This window comes from Thalia democratica, chromosome 2 (genome assembly GCF_965202585.1).
Source record: "Thalia democratica chromosome 2, ktThaDemo2.hap1.1, whole genome shotgun sequence".
NCBI lineage: Eukaryota > Metazoa > Chordata > Thaliacea > Salpida > Salpidae > Thalia > Thalia democratica.
This window is the reverse complement of record NC_139166.1, coordinates 50,980,963-51,002,274: the sequence shown is the minus strand read 5'-3', so window position 1 is coordinate 51,002,274 and position 21,312 is coordinate 50,980,963. Positions and strand designations below refer to the sequence as shown.

At 25.8% G+C, this 21,312-nt stretch overlaps 1 protein-coding gene across 2 annotated transcripts; it reads right to left on the bottom strand.

Moving 5' to 3' along the window:
- Window positions 1–475: 475 nt before the first annotated feature.
- LOC145830210 (cyclin-dependent kinase 17-like) lies at window positions 476–20,720 on the bottom strand. 2 transcript variants are annotated; one of them, XM_082938135.1, is made up of 13 exons: window positions 20,587–20,720; window positions 16,683–16,794; window positions 14,432–14,546; window positions 10,473–10,529; window positions 9,801–9,915; window positions 6,678–6,772; window positions 6,082–6,144; window positions 5,388–5,449; window positions 3,338–3,520; window positions 2,943–3,092; window positions 2,547–2,643; window positions 2,161–2,251; window positions 476–1,209 (listed from the first exon to the last, which is right to left on the bottom strand). In XM_082938135.1, the coding sequence occupies exons 1-13, from the start codon at window positions 20,693–20,695 to the stop codon at window positions 1,094–1,096; spliced, it is 1,365 nt and encodes a 454-aa protein (XP_082794261.1). In that variant the 5' UTR covers window positions 20,696–20,720; the 3' UTR covers window positions 476–1,093. The 2 variants fall into 2 exon arrangements, with proteins under 2 accessions (XP_082794261.1, XP_082794262.1); XM_082938136.1 differs by lacking the exon at window positions 20,587–20,720 and adding an exon at window positions 19,432–19,448.
- Window positions 20,721–21,312: the final 592 nt, after the last annotated feature.

Sequence of the window (21,312 nt, the reverse complement as noted above, 5' to 3'; positions counted from 1 at the left end):
ATTGTAAACTTAAGTGTCAACTAAATTAAACCTTGGTAGAATATGTTTTTTGTAAACAAGCTTTTCAAAGTTTAGTTATTAACTGATCTACTACCAAATCAAAGAGCAAGCTGATAGAAAGTTTATTAATTACTATTTTCTCTGAATTATTACAATTCTCAAGATCACCGTGTTTCTATATATATATATATATATATATATATACTTTTAATTTGAAGACAGCCAACCCAGAATAAAAAAACACAAGCTAAAAAAGTTATACCTAGAAGAAAATTTTTATTTTATTTTATAAACATTAAAACTTCAATGTAACACTTTAAAAAAAAAAAAAAAATTACGCAGTGGTAAATTGTACTATTTTCTTAAACTTAAAAAACTATGTTTTTTTTTGTACTTCTTTATTTAAAAACTCACGATAAAAAAGCAAACAAATTAAAATATTTTGCTAGCACCAAGCAAAATAAAAATAAAACTATTTTTCTCTCTTCTTCCATACTCTTTGAATAATTTTTATCAACACTGCAGTTTTTAAGCTACGACTTTTAGTAAATTAATAAAAATTATATAAATAAAAAACACTTAAACAACACAGTATACGATTTATCAACGAAAACACGTGAGTACATAATAGTTTTCGATTTTAAGGAATGGCGATATAAATCGTTAAAATGTTTAAAGAGTACGAAAATCGACTTATAAAAAAACAAAGTTTGAAAAAACGACTTGTATAAATAAAATTGATATAAAAACGTTAAAAAAACAGCTGCTATTGTTAAAAATAAATAAATTAAGTGTTTAAGCTAATCTAAGTAAAAACATGATTTAATACTGACTATTTAACAACAAAATTAATACAATACTTAATTATTCAGTGTTAGGCAGCTGAAAAAACACCAGTTTGATTAAAAAATACAAAAATTGATGAACATTTAAAACTTAGGTTTTTAAGTAGTTTAGAAACTTATACTCGTTATTTAAAGCAAAAGTTAGTTAACAAGCAACAGCTTACAGCTTGTAGCCAGAAAATTCAACATTCAACTCTTCGATTCATCTTGAAATGAACACTTGACTCAATAGCGCCAACTAGCGGACATCAAAACATCAGAGTGGACTGTCTCCTGCCCTTTCTGGTGTTGCCCGAGTGGTGGTAGGGCCTGCACCCAGGATTCTTGGCCAGATTCACGTCGGCCATGGCAAATATGGACGTTGCTAGTCAGAACAAGGTGGGTTAAACATTTAATTACTTTATTTACTTAAAATAATAATGTTGAATACTTTGTTTATCAAAACTTAAAACTTATAAAAAAAAATTAATTCTTTTCTTAATTTTAAACTTTAAGAAATATCACAGGGTTATCAACTAGCCGGGTTTATAAGAAAATTGATAGAAAACTAACATGAGCTAAAATTTGAAAAAAAAAACTATTAATCAAGCTTAAACACCAAAATAAAAACAGGACTTAATAAAAACACAAACTTAACAAAAAAAAATTGAAATCATAAAAACTAGCCTGAGTTTAAAAAAAAAAACTAGCCTGAGTTTTTTATTTATTTCAAACTGGCCTGAGTAACCTGAGCGTTTGGCAATCGTATATCATTAAATAATCATCTGGTTATTTTGTTTACATAAAATAAGTATTTAATAAACATAAAACAAATAATTTTTCATCTAAACACTATACATGATTATTTACTAAACTTCGATGTAAATTACCAACAGTATAATTAAAACAAATTGATTAGAATCTTTAAATCACAATAAATCTGAAACTAGAAGTTATTTATATCATTAAAAAATACTTTAAAGTAACTTAATTCATTTTAAGTTATAAAACTTAATTACTAAAATACAATTAAAATTTTTAGTATTTAAACAACGTTATGTACGAAACTAAAGCTAACTGTAAAGCTTTTAATAAATACTTGTTAAAAATAATGGATCTAATTGGTTGTTAATTTAAAATTACGCCTAATTTATGTAAGCTCAGTTTAACCAAACCTCAATAACCTAGTTGGCTTTAATTTGTATAATTTGAAATTCAAAAACATCCTTCCACAAAGGTTTACTTTAATTTAAGTATGTGAAAGTAATTTAGAATGAAAGAAAATTCAAGATGATTTACCACCTAACTTAATTGAAATTAAGTGAAGCAAACTAACTATCTGGCAACTTGTAAATATTAGGCGGGAGATTCGCAAAGAACTTGTGTCTTATTGCCAAATCAGCTGTTATTCTTTTCGTTGGATCATACTGAAACATTAGTAATGAGTGTGAAAAAATACAAGTGTTTAAAAGCATACTTTATAAAAAAATTCACACAATAAAACAATGTTTAAGTTTTCATATAGTGTAAATGTAAATACTTGTTAATGTTATTTAAAATATTTTGTTTACGTTAAATAACTCTCATTATCAAAAACTGTTCACATAAAAATAATACCTTTTAAACCTCCAATGGTTGTTGAATTAAATGACTTTAATAACTGGTTTTATCCATAAAATTTATTCTAATGTTTACAAACAAATCATAGAACATTCAAACAACCTCCAAAAGTGAGCCGAGAAGATCAACACCGTCCTGATCAAGTCTGGGAGTGAGAATCCGTATCGACTCTCCTCTGTAGTTGCAATGTTCAGATGCTCTGTGTGGTCGTTAAAAAAACTATAAAGTTAAGCAAAAATGTTACTATTTGATTAAGAAAATAACTGCTGCCTTTTTGATAAAAGTATTCAAGTTTTAGATTTATTTTTCACACTTAAGTAGCAACTTTGTAACCTTACAAAAACAAAAAGTAGTTTTAATTTAAATAATAAATTCTGTTAAGGTTTAAACAAAAATAGCCTTGATAAACTATTAATTGCAGTTTTTATTTATTTTTAAGACCAAATAAACTAAAACTTTAAAATTCTATAAACTGTAACCTCTCCATGGAAAACTAACTTGTAGTCTGGTAATTCGGTCAATCCGGTCCATTTGTTTTCGTTGGGACTGCCAAGAGTCTGAAATATCAGGGACAGCTGGTCCTGAACAGTGGATCCGGGAAAGAGGGGTCTGCCGGAAACCATTTCGAAAAATATGCAACCAATACCCCTGCGAAAAAAATGGGTTGTTGTTACTAATGAGATAATCTTGCACACTAATGCAGCTAACGTTTTATTGAAATCAAAATACTTTCACACCAAAAATACTTGTTTTCAAACCTTCTAGATCAAAAAACTATCGCATACGAATATAGCAAATGTCTTAATCAAAATTATTCCACATCAAAAATACTTGTTTTAAACTTTATTAAAACCTCCAAGACCAAAAAAACACAAAAACACTCGATCACCCACCACATGTCGATGGACGCGTTGTACTCGGTGGAACCCAACAACACATCTGGTGGTCGGTACCACAATGTGACCACCTCGTTCGAGTACGTCTTGGTGGGCACCGATTTCGCCCTGGCCAGCCCGAAATCGGCAAGCTTCAGCTCCCCCTTGTGGTTGATCAGCAGGTTCTGGGGCTTCAGGTCCCTGAGTGAAAAAGTGAGTTATTTTGAAAAACAGTAAGACGAAACTTACAACGCTTAATAACAGTTCTTTCCGCTCGTAACTTATATTTTCATGCGGTAGAATTTTTACACGCAATTGTGGCATTTACGTTAAAAAAAGGAATACTGTTGAGAGGCTTTTGAAGCAAATGTGTACAGTTTTAAAATAGAGACTATTTTTCTCTGGTTGAAGTTTTTGTATTTTATAAATTCATTATTACTTAAAACATCTCCAAAAATACCAAGTTACATTTTATTTTTTAGTTGGTTTAAAGTCCACATGTTCAGCTACTTTGAAATTTTGTGGTCATGGGCATAACTGCTTCAAATTGTAAGTCACAAAGTTAAAAAAAATAATAGGCATTTGATTTTGATTTATCAAAAGAGACTATTATGATTTTTTTTTTTTAATTTCCCTTGACAACACTTTAACTACAATATTTATGTATTTTGATTACTATGTTTAAGATTTTAAATATATTTCTGATCAAAAACATTAGATATATAAGAGTTTTATATCAGTTAAAGGTGGTTATTGTAAACATTTAAGGTTCATAGCTTAAATTATTATTTTTTTATTTACTATCAAGTTTATCAATAAATTATCAAAGACTTATCAATAAATTTTAAAGATAGTATAATTATTTTTCAAGGCATTATTTGAACTAAAAAATGTTTTTTAGATAATATCAAACTTTAAGAAACGCAAAAATTAAGCTTAACTTCCACACAGAACTTCTTCAATTTAATATTAAAAGAAGTTTACAAGTTTAATTTACAAACCGAAACATTATTAGAAAGAAGTTGCATTTTTGGACTACAACATTATTGAAAAAGCAAATAAATCCTACTTGTGCGACTGTTAAAATTTCAAGCTTTAATCTCAAGCCATACGAAATTTGGGCGTAAACAAATAGTTTAATTAAAACCATCTTCTGAAAGCAAATAATAAATTATGCACGTAAAAAGTTCAAATTTCAATATTGAAACATTGTAAAACTTTTGTATAAAAACTGATGATATGTTCCCATGTCATCGCAACAGCCATGAAATATATTTAAAGTTACAGAAAAAAAAACGTTATATTAATTCATTATCAATAAAAATAACACATTTTCTACCTAAATAACAACAAAACAATTTTTTGTCATATATTATTTGGAATACTTATTGTAAGTTTTAGTGTTATTTATAAAATGTATGCAGAACAAAAAAAAAACAATTGAACAGATCGAAGTACGTTTCGAGCCTCCTAAATATGCTAATAAGTTAATTAGATTTATTCAAAGCACAAGAGAAAAAAAAAACTCAACTCAAACTGATTTGCCCTAAGCTTTAGTTGTTGCTGCAAAATTACATGTCTAGGCAGCGAGTTTTAAGAAACAATACAGAGATCACTTTTTATAATTAGAATAATACTCGGGCCAAATTTATAATCAAACACTATTAAGTGACATTCGTATATCTAACTACTTTTTTTTTAAATCTATTTTGTGTCACAGTGTTCATTAAAAATGCCTAGTTTTCAAGCAAAAAACTAAGCAGCTACTTAAAACACTTAAATATAAATTTGGAGGAAAACATAATAATAACGTGATATTAAATGCGTATAAATCATTAAAGTAAGCAAAACAGATCGAAGTAGAACACTTATTTATAAAAGTTTGCTATTTAAATGAAACCAGTAAAATTGTTTACAAAATATTTACGTATTTTGCTGTAAATGTGACGACAGGAGTTTATATATTGGAAATATCGAATAATTTTTTCTAAAATTTTTATACTATTAGTTTATTTAAGTTAAAAAAAGTTATATGACTTGACTTTATTTAAAAATAAACACTTCTAACCTGTGCAAAACCCTTCTTTCGTGGCAATAGGATATTCCTCTCAGAAGTTGGAAAAGAAACAACTATAAATACAATAAATTGTAATTTCTAAGCTTAAATATAGATAATTCAAAACCCAAATAATTAGACTGTCAAAGGGAGTTAGCGTAAAAACATTAGTTTCGATGAGAACAATGAGACAAAATGTTTGAAACATTTCTGAAGTCGGTTCTTGCAAAAACTTTGATCGATTATTCTAATGATGATCAATCGCACTTAAATGAGTCTGTGTCAAAAAATTAGATTACGTCGCAGCAAAAATAGAACTTTTAAGCGAAATTCGATTGAATTAAAAAGCAACAGGTAAAGTCCGATTACTTTTGTTAATTCTTCCCAGTAGAATTACCAAATTGGCAAACAAAGTTAATTTGTTGACGCAACAGCATTAAAATAGTAAGTTGTAAAATTAAACAAGCAGTTATTATGTTTGTAAACATGTTAACAAACATATTTGAAAGTTTTTAAAAACTTATATTACAGAAATATTTGAGAATATATATTATTTTATAAGGCTTAAGATTAAATAAAAAGTTTCTTTTGTCAAAATTATAAACAACCATATAGACTAGATACATTTTGATAATAAAAATTTTGGCAAAAAAAAATGTTGTAAGCTCAAACTACTGAATATCTATTAAATATAATATTTTTTTACCTTTACATTGTGCATACTCAGTATTCCTCCAAAACTGTCCATGTAATGCTTCAAATCCCTATCCTAGTTTGTAAAAATAAAACTGTTAAAAAAAATAAAGTGCGTTTAGATTTTTTAGAAAACATAAGATTTTTTATTAGTTAAATACTTTAATGATATATACAGCAATTATTCTTTACTAAATAAGCAATTCATTTTTGACAACAGCTTAAAAAAATAGTTCACATAGTTCAAGCAAAACATTTTAAAAGTTAAACACAAGTTTGTAAAACATTTAAAACAGTTTCCATGTTTTGCAGCTAAAAATATTTTGTGCAAACAAGAATAAATCCGGTTTAAATAGCAGACACATATAAAGTTATTCGTTCACTTTCCTACTTGCATGGTTTAATCGATATTTTTCTCGTTTTAAATATATCATCTGCATGTTCAGTGTATTATCTACCAGTATGGTAGAGTTTTATTTATCAAAATTAAAAAGCTTGGAAATTTTCAAACCATTTAAAAACTGAAAACCGATTTTAAACCTTGACAACTGTCGGTTGAAAGCAATATTCAGGTTTTTTTTAGTAAATTGAAGTAAAAACAAAACAAACCAAGTACTCAAATACGAGCGTCAGGGATTTCTCCGTATGAACGATATCGTGCAGTGTGACTATGTTTGCTTGCTTCAAGTCTCTCAGTAGCGACACTGGAGATAAAATTACGTTTGTTTAAAAAACATTTACACGTTAGTAAAATAAAAGTTAATGTGGTTAGGTTACAAACTGCATATTAATAATTACTTGTTTTAATTAAAGTAATTAAAAATGGCACAAGTGCTACAATAAAAAAATAGATTAGCATTACATCTGTCCGACCATTTCTAAGTAAAATTAAATTGATAATAATAGTAATTTTTTGTTTTAATATATCAATTTATTTTTACATTTTTTACAAAGCATGCACTACAATATTTATAGTTTATACCTTTCACTTAATCAAATTTTTATTATCAATTAAATTTTTGCGGTTTTTTAAAGAAATACAAATTACAAAAGCAATTAGGCTTTATTGGATTAACAAACTAATAAGTTCGGTCTTAATTAAATTGCTAAGGCAGCTAAACAAGGAAAGTATTTCTTGAAAGGAGACTTAAGGCATTGTATTAAACAAACTAAACAATGTTTAATTATCTCTTTGCGAAGTAAAAAAAAACATTATACATGTTTATAACAATATATACTACTTTTTGAAACAACATGAGATAGAAAAATAATATTGTTAAGTTACCATAGTATATCTTTATCAATTTTAATATACCATGCTTTTTAAAAATATAAAAAATTAAGTCAAACTTGAAGGGCTATTTTATTTAATTCTATTTGGTAGTTTGTATTTATTTAGGCGTTTTTAAGTAAAAAACAAAAAAAAAACTATAAAAACTGCTGTTTAAACTGTAAATTAATATTTAATCATTTAATAATAAAACTATCTAAATTAAAACGGAAAGTAGTTATTCTTTACGGTCGAAAAAATGCAAGCTTAACACAAAACATAAAACCATTAACGTTGTTAATAAATAAAAAAGATGTTAGAAGCATTTGCTATTTAGTTATCATTAATTTGCTCTTATAAATATAAATATGTTAACTTTTTATAAACCAGCTTCAGAGTATGGAAACTAGACAAAACCCAAAACTTTAGATTAGTTAGAAGTTTAAAAACTTTATATTCATTTTAGCATACTTTTTTATGTATGAGCTTAAGTAGTGTTTAGTATATTTAAGGTGTTGATTAACAACTCGAATTAAGTTCTGTTTACAAAAAAGTTACAAACAAAATTTTCGCTCATATACTACATATCTTTAGTAAGGAATCAGATGCAGTCTAAATTTTTTTAAAACTTTTTATTTATAACTAAACACACCACATCAAATTTAACCGCACTTAGCGATTAATTGTTTAAAGAACTAGTTTTGAATCTAAAACGTTAAAAATTTCTTTTTTAATTGCTTTTTGTTTAAGTTCAAGAAATTTTGTTTTAAATTAGCTTCTTGAAAATAAACACTTTATATGAAATAATTTACTAAGACATAAAAGCTTAATGCTGTTATTGATAAATTAAAGTCGTCCAAGTTTTAACAATATGACTTAGCATACTTTCAATCATTATAATGTTACACTGTTGAAGATAAAATAACTGTAAAAACAGTTGTTAAAATCTTAAAAAAAATATTTATTATGAAATACTTTAAAAAAACTACGTTGACGAGTTTTAATTTAATCATGAGTCAAAAATTTATAAACTTGTTATTAATAGTATTTCCGTCATCGTCATTCTTAAGAAAAAAATTTTTTTTTTAAACAATGAGTTCTTAATACGCAACTCTGGTGATCTCCGAAAATATCCAAAACTTACTGACAACATTGACATTGACAGTATTCAATCATTTAACCTGAAAATTTCCGAGAAAGTATATTTTTAGCTGAAAAGTCTTGTGATCCTCACAAGTTCGAGTGATACCGTGAGAACAAGCGCGCGTGTGCAAAGATTTAGCGAATATGTACGTGGCATAAAGGTCAAGTTATCGATCGCATCGATTTTCTTTTGTGCCGCGCAATATATAGATCACCTACCTTTCTGTTGCGCTCTCACACACATATTTTTGTATGAAAACAACTTAAAATCTCACAAATTGGATACTAATTAATGTGAACGCGTAGAGATTTTGTTTTCGAAAACAAATAGGAAGAGACAGGAGAAATTTGAAAAAGAAATTGAGTTAATGCCATAAGGGGCTAAGTTTTTTATTTAAAAAATTTTTGAATTTGAAGAAGAATAAATTTGTTTTAACCAACCAAAATGTTGTTAAAATCTGTACTTTTAAGATATTTTTACAAAGAAATCTTTAAATAACTTCACTGGTTTTTCACGTGATGTATTTTTTCTTTATTTAAATGTTACATAAAATATAAATAAATTTTTAATGTGATCAACATTTCATATTACGTTTTGGAATTTGTTTTCTATATTTTGACTATAGAGTATTGAAAAAAAGTTAATACTTTACAGAAATAAATTGTATTTAAAACTTAAACTTTATTTAATTTTTTTCTTGAAGAAACTAACTTCATAAAACTTTTTTAAGCAATCAAAGCAAAATTTTAAGAAAATGATCAAGTTTTGAAAATATTACTTACATTTGTAACGTTTAAATGTAAAATACCTGATTTGAAAAGCTGTTTATTATTCTTTAAAAACAAACATCAAAACTTAAATAACTAAACTAATTTAAAAACTTTCAGAAGTAGTACTAAAGTTGGTGATATGTTTTTAACTTGTTTGCTACGCTGCGTAGTTGTATACAGCTTCACATTTTGCCCTTTGAAAACAACTGCGAACATGTTTACAAACGTATTTTGTCACGAGCCGCCAACTTTGTTACACAACATGTTTTTGGCTACCATTTTTTTTATAAATAGAAAATTTTGAAAAAATGTTAACACAAACATCTACAATAAAAACAACAACAAACTACACCTACTTGAAAACATACAAAAAAAAACATCTGAATACACGTTGATTACTGATTTGTTACGCAACATGTTTTGGTTATAAATTTCTATAAATAAAACATTGAGGAAACACTTAACACATTCATGTAGAAAAACAACAACAACACCTACTGAAAAATTGAAAAGCCTTCTACGCACACGATTGCTGATTAGCAACAAACCTTCCCTGATGGCGGTGCACGGCGCCCCCTCCTCGTGCTCCAGCCTGATCTCCTTCAGTGCGACGAGATCGTCTGTCAGCTTGCTCCTCCCTTTGAACACCGTCGCGTACGTTCCCTGTGACATTTTCCTGGTGATTAAAAGTGGCCGACTTGCGCGCAAGTTGGTCGCTCGCAAGTTTTTATTAGTGAAAAGCAATTGTCGCTGGTTAAAATGTCACATGACAATCCAAATTATAAAACAATGTTTAAGGGGCAATATCTCAAGTGTTTGAGAAAAAAAAAAATTAAGAAACGCTCTTGTAATTCTTAACAATAAAACTATAATGGTAAAAAATCAGAAAAATATTGTTTGCAAAAAAGAAAATTGATAATTCATAAATATGTTATAATTAAGTTTTATTACATATCTTAGTCATATATAAAAACATTGTTTAAATATTTAATAAAAAAAATGCTTTTTTAATTTTAATTAACAAGATTATGATAATAAGTTATTTTAATTGATGAGTAAAAGAAATAACCAAGAATAATTGTTAAAATTTGAACAGTCGTGCAACCCATCTAGGGTTTTATCATTGAAAACATTTAACAGTTGAATCGGTAAAATAACACTAAGATTAAGTATATATGCACAAAAACATAATAACTTTATACTAAAAATAACATTCTTACTTCTCCTAGTTTGTTCAACTTGATGTAAGAATCCATTTTTCCGTATCCAATTTCAGACTGCAAATAAAATAGTTTGTAATTGCGAGATTCACTTTTATGTTGTTATATCAGAATTTTAACTTAGATTTATAAAAAGTATATTTCTCATGTTTCTACTGTGAACTTTTAAATTTTTCTAGGAAAACATTACACCCAAACAATGTTTACAAACACAAAAGTTGAGTATCGGTAAACAAATATCTACAAATCAGGTAAATTTAAATACTAGTAGCTTTGTTTTTAAAAGTTATACCAACTATCATATTTATTTTACTTTATAGAAACAATACTTAATTCAGTATTCATCAAAGAGTTTAAGTAGTAAAGTTAATTACAAAAATGTTGTTCTAACTTTACGAAATGCAAACTTTGTCTAAAAACAGTTTAAATTTAAAAAATAACAAGCGTAATCAAAGGCATGGAAAAAATTATTAAAGTCCGAATAAATTTACTTTCTGATCAAAAAAACTATAAATTACACATAAAATATTTTTCAGATATAAACTTCATACCATACTATGTTTCTCATATTAACAATGAGCAATTTTCAATATTGTTAGCTAATGTTTGACAACATACTACAGTTTTCTTATTTTTCGATTTATGATAATGTGTATAATCCCTTTTATATATATTTAACACAACTCAATGTTCTTATAATGCTTTTTACGAAACTAAAACACGACTCTCTATTAAATTAGCTAAGAGGAAGTAATACTGCACATTATAAGGCGTAAAGTATTTCAACTTAAGCTTTTCAATTCACATTAGTTTAACGTTCATTCAAAATTGTTACACTTAATAACTTTAGACAAAAAAAAAACAGTGTTAGATAAACGAAATACATTATTTCAATTCTAAACTTAGTCATAATTTTAGTTAATTCAGACAACGATTTCCTACAAAATTTTCAAATTAACTTTTAAACGAAACCGCTTGTTCAATTAAGCTCACCACATCCCAAACTGAACCAAAATAAGAGTTCGCTCATTAAACTTCATTTAATTTCCGACTACGCTTTGAATGTTGCAATTCTTCAAGTATTTATAGATGGCGGTTTAAAGTTTAGGTACATATCTAAAACAATTTGAAAGCGAAGCGTATCTAACACAACTTGTAAGAAGGAATTTGCCACTTATGCAATATTGTAACAGCAAATTAGTAATGATTAATTATAAAAACAGCTTCACGGAAAACAACGAGACTAAGTTATTTCTATTAATAATCATCGGCGCACAGGCATTAAAAATAGCGCTTTAAACGGTTTAAGGTTGAAAGCTGCTTGCATTAAAGGTAGCAGCTATTAGTGACGATGAACTGACTTGATGGATATTTTAATTGAGGAGTTTTCGCGTTACTTACGTTAATTCTTTGTGTTTTTGGCCTTTAAATTTATTTACAATCTAAATCGCACTTGATAAGTTCATAAAACACGAAAGCAGCTAAAATAGATTTCTAAGAACTAAAAAATTACATTGTAAATTTAAATTAATAGCTGAGGTAAAAATAATTTCATACGTATTACGGGCTTTACAATTTTATAAAATTTTGTAGATCTGACTTGATTTTAAAAGACTGGAAACTATTATTTTTTGGTTTGTTGTTTCAAAATAATAAACCATATTTTAATTACTTGTAATTATAAACCTGAAAGGTTTGAAATATGTATATTTATATTATTTCCCTTATTTTTTAATTTTATAACAAATATAAGCAATTATTATTTACCAGCAACTTAAGTATAAAAAAACTAAAATCTACAAAAATACAACAGAAGAAATGATGATAACAATTTTAGTTATCTAACAAAAATAACTACTAACTTTTATTATCAAACTATTAATAGTAGATAACTTGTAGTTTATTTAAAGATAAAACAATATATATACTTTTAGGTAAAAGAATAAAAATGTTTATTAAACTAAGTTTGTTAAATAATATACTAGTGTAGTCTACGAAACAAACATGGTGCTAAAATTGTAAGTTTAAAACTGAACAAAGGGAGAAATATCGCATCTAATAAAACCATATGTTTTGACATATGCTAAAGAATAAGGCGTAACATATTGAGTTGCTAAAGCTGTTCCAAACAATCATTGTGATTGATAATAAATAAGTCAATATTTTAAACTTTATAAAAATATTCAAAAAATTAAAACAACAACAATCAGCAGCATTGTATTAGTATAGTTTACTACAAAGTTAAACAAAAACGGCAAACTTCAGTTTTACTTTTTATTTACACAAAAAGGAAAACTTTACCTAGCCCATCCTTGACGAAAATAACTTTCATTTTAACTACTCTTAGTCATACTTGCATGATTTTAAAGAGCATTAGAGATAGCTCTTAATTTTTTTAAGCTGCAGTTATTAAACCTTTTAGCTGATCACTTAAAAGCTAACAAACTTAGCTTTGCTGTTTAACATTAGTTAAATAATCCCTATTTTTAAACGTTTCTTGTTTTATAAACAGTTTACTTTGAAGTATTCGAGGCTTGATACTAATGTAGTTTACTTCAATAATACAAAAATAACACAAATCATTTTAAAACATACTTTTAAGACTAGAAATAAATCCATGAACTTTAGCAAAAATTTAAAAACTTATATTCTTAAAAACTGTTTTTTTTTTAAACATTTACAGTACACTACCGCTTAAGTACGCGAATTGAACCCGACCAAAAAGTGCGTACTTAGCACGGGTAGAACGTACTTTTTGAAGACATAGTATAATATAAAATTTAGTTGTTTGTTCTCTTTCTTACAACTAGCCACCAAATAATTAAGCCAAATAAACAAGTCTTTTTATTTTAAATAACATTTAACACATAATTCTAATCTGCAAAACTTTTTATTAGATTTTAAAATGATTTATTTTGTCTATAAAAAAATTCTACATAATTAATGCATACTATTAATATAAAAAGTCAATGTCAGTCAATGGTATTGAAAAGAATATTAAGCCATATTTTGTTTTGTTAGAGGTAAAGTACCAAAGTACCAAACCACATTGTGTTTACCAAACATTTTGAAAACATCAATGTGTGTACATCTAAATTAAGTTATGACTTAATTATGTTGTATTTGTAGGTTTTTTAGCTTTGTCATGTAGATTTATTTATTAAATAGCATTACAGCTCAAATATCATTATTCTTTTCACTTTTCTGCAACCACTACATAAGTATTTAAATATTAGCATTTAATAACAGGACTGTCACAATTTTATGCCACTTAGAGACTACTCACGATTACTCACCCTATTTTAAAATTTGTGAAAGTCTTAGGCTAACTCAGCACGTTGGCCATTCTACCTTTCTTGATAAGTGCGTACTTAAGGCGTGATGCGTACCAAAAAAAGTGCGTACTTAAGCGGTAGTCTACTGTAATTACAAGACTTTACATCTAACAAAAAAAAGTTTATTTCAATTTTAAAATGAACAGTTTGAATTAATTATATAAGATAAAATAATTTTAAGTACTAATTTAGTACTTTTCAATAACTATATATAAATAGTCAAAAACTTAGTATAAATTAACTAGTTTAGTTCTACTTAGATAAGAGAAGGTAGTATAAAGCTTTTTAATTTGAATATATGGTAGCTTTTCAATCAGTGATTGATAACACATATGCTTATATAGCTTTTTTCTATTCCATATAGATATCTAAATAAATAGAAGTAAAATCATAAAGTAAACTAAAACGCACATGACAAATCTAAAAATGGTACTTTAATTAACTTATAAAATCCAAAAACTAATGTCGCAAAGGGCTTGCAAAAATTATTTTAAGTGAGTACATAAAAAAATTGCCATCATAACTAAAACTGAAGTCATAAAAAGGCCCATAAAACTAACAAATAATAACTTATCAATAAAAAGGATATCAGCTCAAACAATATAAGACAGCAATTCAACTTACCAGTGACGCCCTCCTGAGCCTCCTGCTCATCGGTTTAGGGGAATACCGAAGTGAGGGGGGAGGCAAATGGAGCACGTTGGCGGGTAAACTCATCCGCTTCATCTGCTGTTTGTACCTGTAAAATTAATTGACTTTATTGCAGAATTTAGTTCTCCTAGTCAATTATTAAATTAACTACTTGTATTTAGTACTTAAACAAATGTCTAGTACCAAAACTAAAACTTAAATTTTATAATGTAGTTTATCTAACTTTGTGTTGAAATTTACATAACATGCACTAATTAAAACTATTTAAAAAGCTGATCAGCTTCAAAGGCATTATACAGAATTGTTCTGTTTTTTGATAGGTCTACGAGAACCAAATTGAAATTTAATTGTATTGCGTTTTTAATAAAAGATAGCTAGCTTGTTTATACTTTGTTAGTTGATGTCTGGTTTTCACAGTTATAATTTTTGTTTTGATGTTTAGTTAATAAAGTAAATAACCACAGTAAATTTTGTTAATTTGTCAACACCTGTTTGTAAATTACTTGTTTGAAATTATTTTCAGTATTATGAACTAATCGTAAAGTCTAGAATGCAGAGAAGAAAATATTATTGCAACAATAAATTTCAATAAAGAACCATATTTAAACATTTACTCAAAATTTGCAAATATACTTATAAAATTCATCTTTATGAGAACATCTTTATTCTCCTTATAGCAGAACAACTAATTATAGCTCGATTAAAACTTAAAAAAAACCTTAACTAATTGATTTTACAAACTTGATTAACTGTTTCAAACAAAAAGCTATTAATCTGTCTAGAATTTTTTTAGTTAGGAAACAAATTTTATATGCTTTTTAGGTTTATCTTAAGAGCAACATTTAAAGTTCTTAAATTAAGTTCAAGGAGATAAATAGAAAATTATTATTTAAACAGTTCTTTTACATAAAAATGTTTCGCCCTGAAAGGTTCATCAGTTATAATAAAATTCTTAAGCTAAAACAAACATATAAGAAGACATCTAGACTTAACTTAAATAAAGCAACTTTGTTTTAAAGAGTAAGAAAGTACAATTTTTATTTTATATTTTCTTTTATTTTTTCACATATTCTTAAACACTTTTAGTTTAACTAATACTCAAACCTTAAAAACAGTTTACTATGAGATCTTTTTATACTCTTATACAAAGTAGTTCCAAGCTTTTCACTAGCCTTAACTAGTTTTTGTTACTTTTTAATACATAGATTTTAATTTAAGATAAGTCTTTATGTCTTCATATATGTTTTTTTTTTAATTTTTGGAACTTAATATAACTGAGGAACCCTACAGAGAAAAAAAAAGTTATGTAAAAGAAAAATAATTCTTTGATTTAATGAAATTAAACAACTTTTTACCTAAAATTTGTAAAAAAGAATGCTTACATGCTAAATTAAAACATTTTAAATCATTATATCAAACAACTAATTTATATAAAACACACTTTATAAGATTAAAAATATTCAATATTGTTGTTAAACAGGTCTATAACATAATGAACTATAACCAATTTCACACATACTTTGCTTACTTAGGATTTAGTTGCTATGGTCAAAGATTTGATTTAGAGTTATATTATTAGTTTTCTACTGATAAAATAAAAAATATTTATTATAAACTTTTAAATGTAAGTTAATTTAACATATAAATTCTCGTGACTGTGCCTGCCAGATGAGTCCTAATAAGGACGAAACCGGTCGTAGGTTGTCTTGGATGCTGTTGTTGTTGGTCGTGTGGTGAAGTAGATTATTTATTTAAAATATAAGAAATGCTTATAATCAACAGATTTTTTTAAAACCCGTTTTTATATAGCATATAAAATAAGTTACAACTACATTAATTTCGCATGCGTAAAAACTGTTCAAATTTATATGTTTAAAAAATCTAAAATTTATTTTTTAAGTATAAAACTTGATAAAAAATATAATTGAAAATATAAATAAACTATAGAAAAATATCGTGCTAAACTATTTTACATGGTATCACATAAAAATGTTTGTCCTTTAAAAATATGCTTAACTTCAACTTAATATAAACTAAAACTCATACCTTTTTAAGATAAAAAAATATTTAGAATTTTAAGATACGGTTTAAACAAATAAAATTTATGTGATTTCTTTAAATGTTAAAATGTTACTAGTTTAACCACGGATAATGTTATAACCCATAAAAACTTTTGAACAAAAAAATATTTATTGAAGTTTTTCTAAATTTCGAAAAAAATAACCTTTGCACGTTCCTCATCACAACAGTAGGGGTGAGGATTTCATCTGGTGAAGAAATTTGATCATCTGGTGAAAGTTTCCCATCAGGACTTCCTCTGACTGAAGTTGACACTCCTATATCATTGTAAGTTTATTGTCAATACGGTGGACCAAAACCTGGACAACTTACACTAAAAGACATAAGGTGGGAAGAAAAAAGAAAATATAATACTAAAATTTAATATTTTTTAAAATCAGGAAACGTAAATATATTAATTAAAAATTTGTAGATTAACATAAAAAATAATACATTATTTTGTTGACACATAAAGCTTATATTAAGCATCAAACATCAAAAGTTAAAGTAAATTGAGTTACTACAAAACTTAATGTTGAACTATTAAAAAATTTAGTTAGTTTAAAACACTAAAGTCGGAGCCATGTAAAGCAAAATATTAGACATAGGTTTAAATCCAACTTTAATGGACAAGTTAGTTTATTATTTTCAACTTGGATATTTAATTATTTACTAATGTTTAAAATTGATAGTAAATCTTTTAAACAACTATTTTCTATATTAAAGCTACATGTAATCAGTTAAAAAAATAAGACGTAATTTGTAAAAAAAATTGCATGCTAATATTTTGTTAAGCAATACAAGTATCTGTTTTTCTTTACTATTTTCTATAAAAAATTTGTTTATATCACTTGTATTAGTTAATCTTCAAAGAAAAATAATCCCCAAAAACTTGGCCGAATGACTAGAAAATATCCTGAGTTAGCCTAATTTTATTGATTAAGCTTGTAAAACTTCTTAGTAAACTATTTTAAAAAACAGTTTTCAGTACAAGACTTTAAAAAATAATGATGCTTGAGTACTACAAAAATGATAAAAATAAGCATAATAACTTAAATAATAATTTTATAATAAATAAGATTTTTCAGAAATAACAAAAAAACTAACCAGAATTTTTAAAAGTTTTTCAAACTAGCCTGAGCTGTTCTAAAATTTTAAATTAGTCCGAGTTAGTCTGAGTAATCATTTTATTTTTATTAACAACAACTGAAGTGTCTTATTATCATTTTATGTTAACTTTTTTTTTCAAGATAAAATACTTTTGGGATTAACACTTTTGTAACAGATCAAACACTTTTAAAATGTGGATTGCAAAAACTAAAAAAAAACTCATCACAACTTGTTTTGCTTTAAAAATTAACCAAAAGTTTACAACGACTCCAATTTCTGCTTTTTACTGACTTGTTATAAAGATTTTAGGTTTTCATATAAATTATTTTTTATACACCTTAATACTACTTTCACTAGAAACTTTCCCAGTTTTCATAGTAGTTAGAGGTAAGGTAACAAAATATGATAATATTTTAAGTATGTAAAGATTTTTTATTTAAAGAAAACATAGTCTGTAAAAAAGGTAAAAAAAAATCAAGTGAGTTTCTAACAGTTTTGTTTTTATAGCAACTCTTTGATGTTTAATAAACTTTTTTAAGTGTTTGTTGTAAAAATATGATAATAAGGTTGTAATTAAACTTAAACATAAAAAAAATTGCTTATCTGTTATAGAGAATAAATAAAAATAACTATACTGGGAATAAAACAAACACACACTGGTTATATGTTTCAGATTTGATGATTGTGCATCAAATATGAAAACTAGTAAAATCAGTGTTAGTTTGAGTTTAACTACATTTTTCTGTTTTATTTATTAAGTATCAAAAACTATAAACCAAATTTAAAATTTATAAAAATGTTATAAGTTTTTATATATATAATATTAAATTAGCATGTATTTAAATTACACAGCTTTATGTATAATTTTTTCATACAGATTAATTAAAAAATATATATAAAAAGTTTTGTTTTTAATTTATTTTTATTTAGAAATTTCAAAAATCAGTGCTTTTTTTTATTAATCAGTTTTAAAAAAGTTGACCAAAATATTTGAAATTATTGCTTCAAAACTGTAGAAGAACTTAAATTTTCAATGAAAAAATATTTTGTGCGGTTTTAGTTTGCTCCTTTTATAAAAAATCTATTAGTTTCTCTAACTTTGACCAGTTATTACTCAAAAGTTACTTAAAATTAAAAAGATGATAACCAGGAAGTCAAAGCTTGGTTTTATGTCTTAAATTAAATTAAAAAATTAATTAATTTAACTAAGAATGTGTCATTTACTGTCTGGATAAACAATCAAGCTTCTCAACAAAAATATTTGGGCCAAAATGTATTTTATACGTTGAGGACAATTTATGTAAAACAAATAAAATTAAGCTTTTTTATAATAAGTATTTTTGAATTTACTTTTTTTCAGTATAAATAAGTTTTTATTAAATAATAAATTTATTACAATACTGTTTTTAGAGAGTTCATATTAATTATTTAAGTATAATTTTCAAAATTTCGCTGTCTGCTAAGACATTTTTAACAGATAGAGATTAAAAATATTTTTCAGGTAAATTTGCTATCAAAAATAATAAAAAGTGAAAACTATAACTGGGGAACTTATTTATTTTTTTTACATTAAATGTTTACCATACCGTTTTAAGATATTTTTTCATTTTCACACAAAATAATTACTATGCTAACAACTACTTATTTTTAATGTTTTAAAAAAATATTCTAGTTTACTATAGAAATAATAAGCCTTATAAAAATATTTGTGTTTTAACAAAATTAATTACAATAAGATCACATATAGTTTGTTTGAAAGATATTTGAAGTTTTGATTCCAGTCATTTTTAAGATTTAGTGTATACCTCTTAAGATGTGTACATCAATGTTCCTCTTGTTCTAAAAGTAATTACGAAACAAACTGAATAATTTAAAATTGAATAATTAACAGTATATTTTGAGATAGTAAAGACTTAAGTTGGAAAGTTAAATAGGTTTTAAATGGAAGGCCAAACTACACATGCATAAAGAGCTAATTCACTAAATTTCTCTTAGAGTTAAGGCAGATTCTTTACGAGTTTAGAAGGTTGAAACTCTTTTAGTCAAAAAACTATCATGAGTGACCAAAAACTGTCCTGAGCCATCCTTTTTTTCTAATCCTTAATTTTAAATATTTTAAATTGTTTTAAAACAAAACTGCCTATATTTAAATAAAAGTTTATACTGTGAAAAGAACCAAGTTTAAACTTAAATCTCATAATAGGCTTCCACCTTCTAACACAGTGGTCCATCTAATTAAAAGCTGTGCACAGTAAATAGATAGAAAATAATTATTTTGCACACTAGACTATAAAAAAATCTTATTAAAAAACTGTACTTATTTTATTATTTTAATATTTTAGTATATAACAACGTGTTAAAAACTAGTAATTATAGTACAGTTAGTTTTTATTATCAGAAGAAGACAAAACAAACATCATTTGAAAAATACTTCTAGATATGTTACTAAAATTTTTGTGCTAGTATAACTATTTTTATGCACACTATAAAGACTACTTCTCTAAAAACTAAATAAACAGTTACATTTATTTTTCATCTTGATAAAGTTAATAACATTAAGGAACGACAAAAATTTCAAAAAGTATTTACAATTAAAATTTAATAAACTGCATAACAATATCAAAAAACATAGAAGAGTTGCAGCTCTTTTAGACAAAATATTCAGCTTGAGTGAGTAAAAACCAACTTGAGTAGTAAAAGCTAGCCTGAATCAGCTGGAGTTTAGAAATTAGCATGAGATAAAACTTTTTAAATCTACTATCAATCTAGCTTAAATACCTTAACAAACCAAAATGATACCTTAATCACATAATAAAAACATTATTAAAAGAAAAAAAAAGTCTATTAAAAGGTTTTTTATTAAAATACAATCAAAACTAGCTTTAGTCAGCCTGAGTTATCCAAAACAGCCTTAGGGTGAGGTAACCCTGACACATGTTTAACTAAAAAGCTAAAATAACCATTGCTTTCCATTGATAAGTGTTCTGTTAGCTCTGAGATAGACTCTGCAGCCACACTTCTTCTGCTTCTTTGAAATGATTGTGAAAGTCTTCTTTTTAAACTCTTCATTTTTAATTAAAAGTGCTAAAAAGCTGAAGGATAAAAGCAATTATTAATCTTTTGTATAAACTTTATATTATATTATAAACTTTTTTTTTGTTTATCAATACTATTATTATCTAAGTACTAAAATACTAAGTACAAATATTATCAAAAATCAGGTGCAAATTGTTATAAAAACTATTTAAAAATTACATAAACTGTTAGACTTGAATTTTAATGAGAACTAAATGATATTTCAGTTGAAATACTTATCAACAGGTTAACACAGACAGAAGCTATTCTAAGTACATTTACTTTGTTAAACTTTTGAGGTAAGGCAGAATTTTGTTTAGTGATAGTAATACAACTTAGTGTTTTATAATTTAGCTCAATTCATTTTGGTACATGTGTGGACTAACAAATTTTTATCTTTCACATCTAACTACTAAAGTTTTCATTTAAGTCATTAGGACCACTACATCACATAGTCCAACTCAATTTTTAAGATAGTAGAAAAAGTTACTTCTATAGTCATTGACTAAAGTAAAAAATACTAGTTAATAAAGTTATACATTAATAAAAAACGAATCTAAATTTAAACAAATCATTTTTTTATTGTAAAAAAAACATCTGTCTCAAAACCT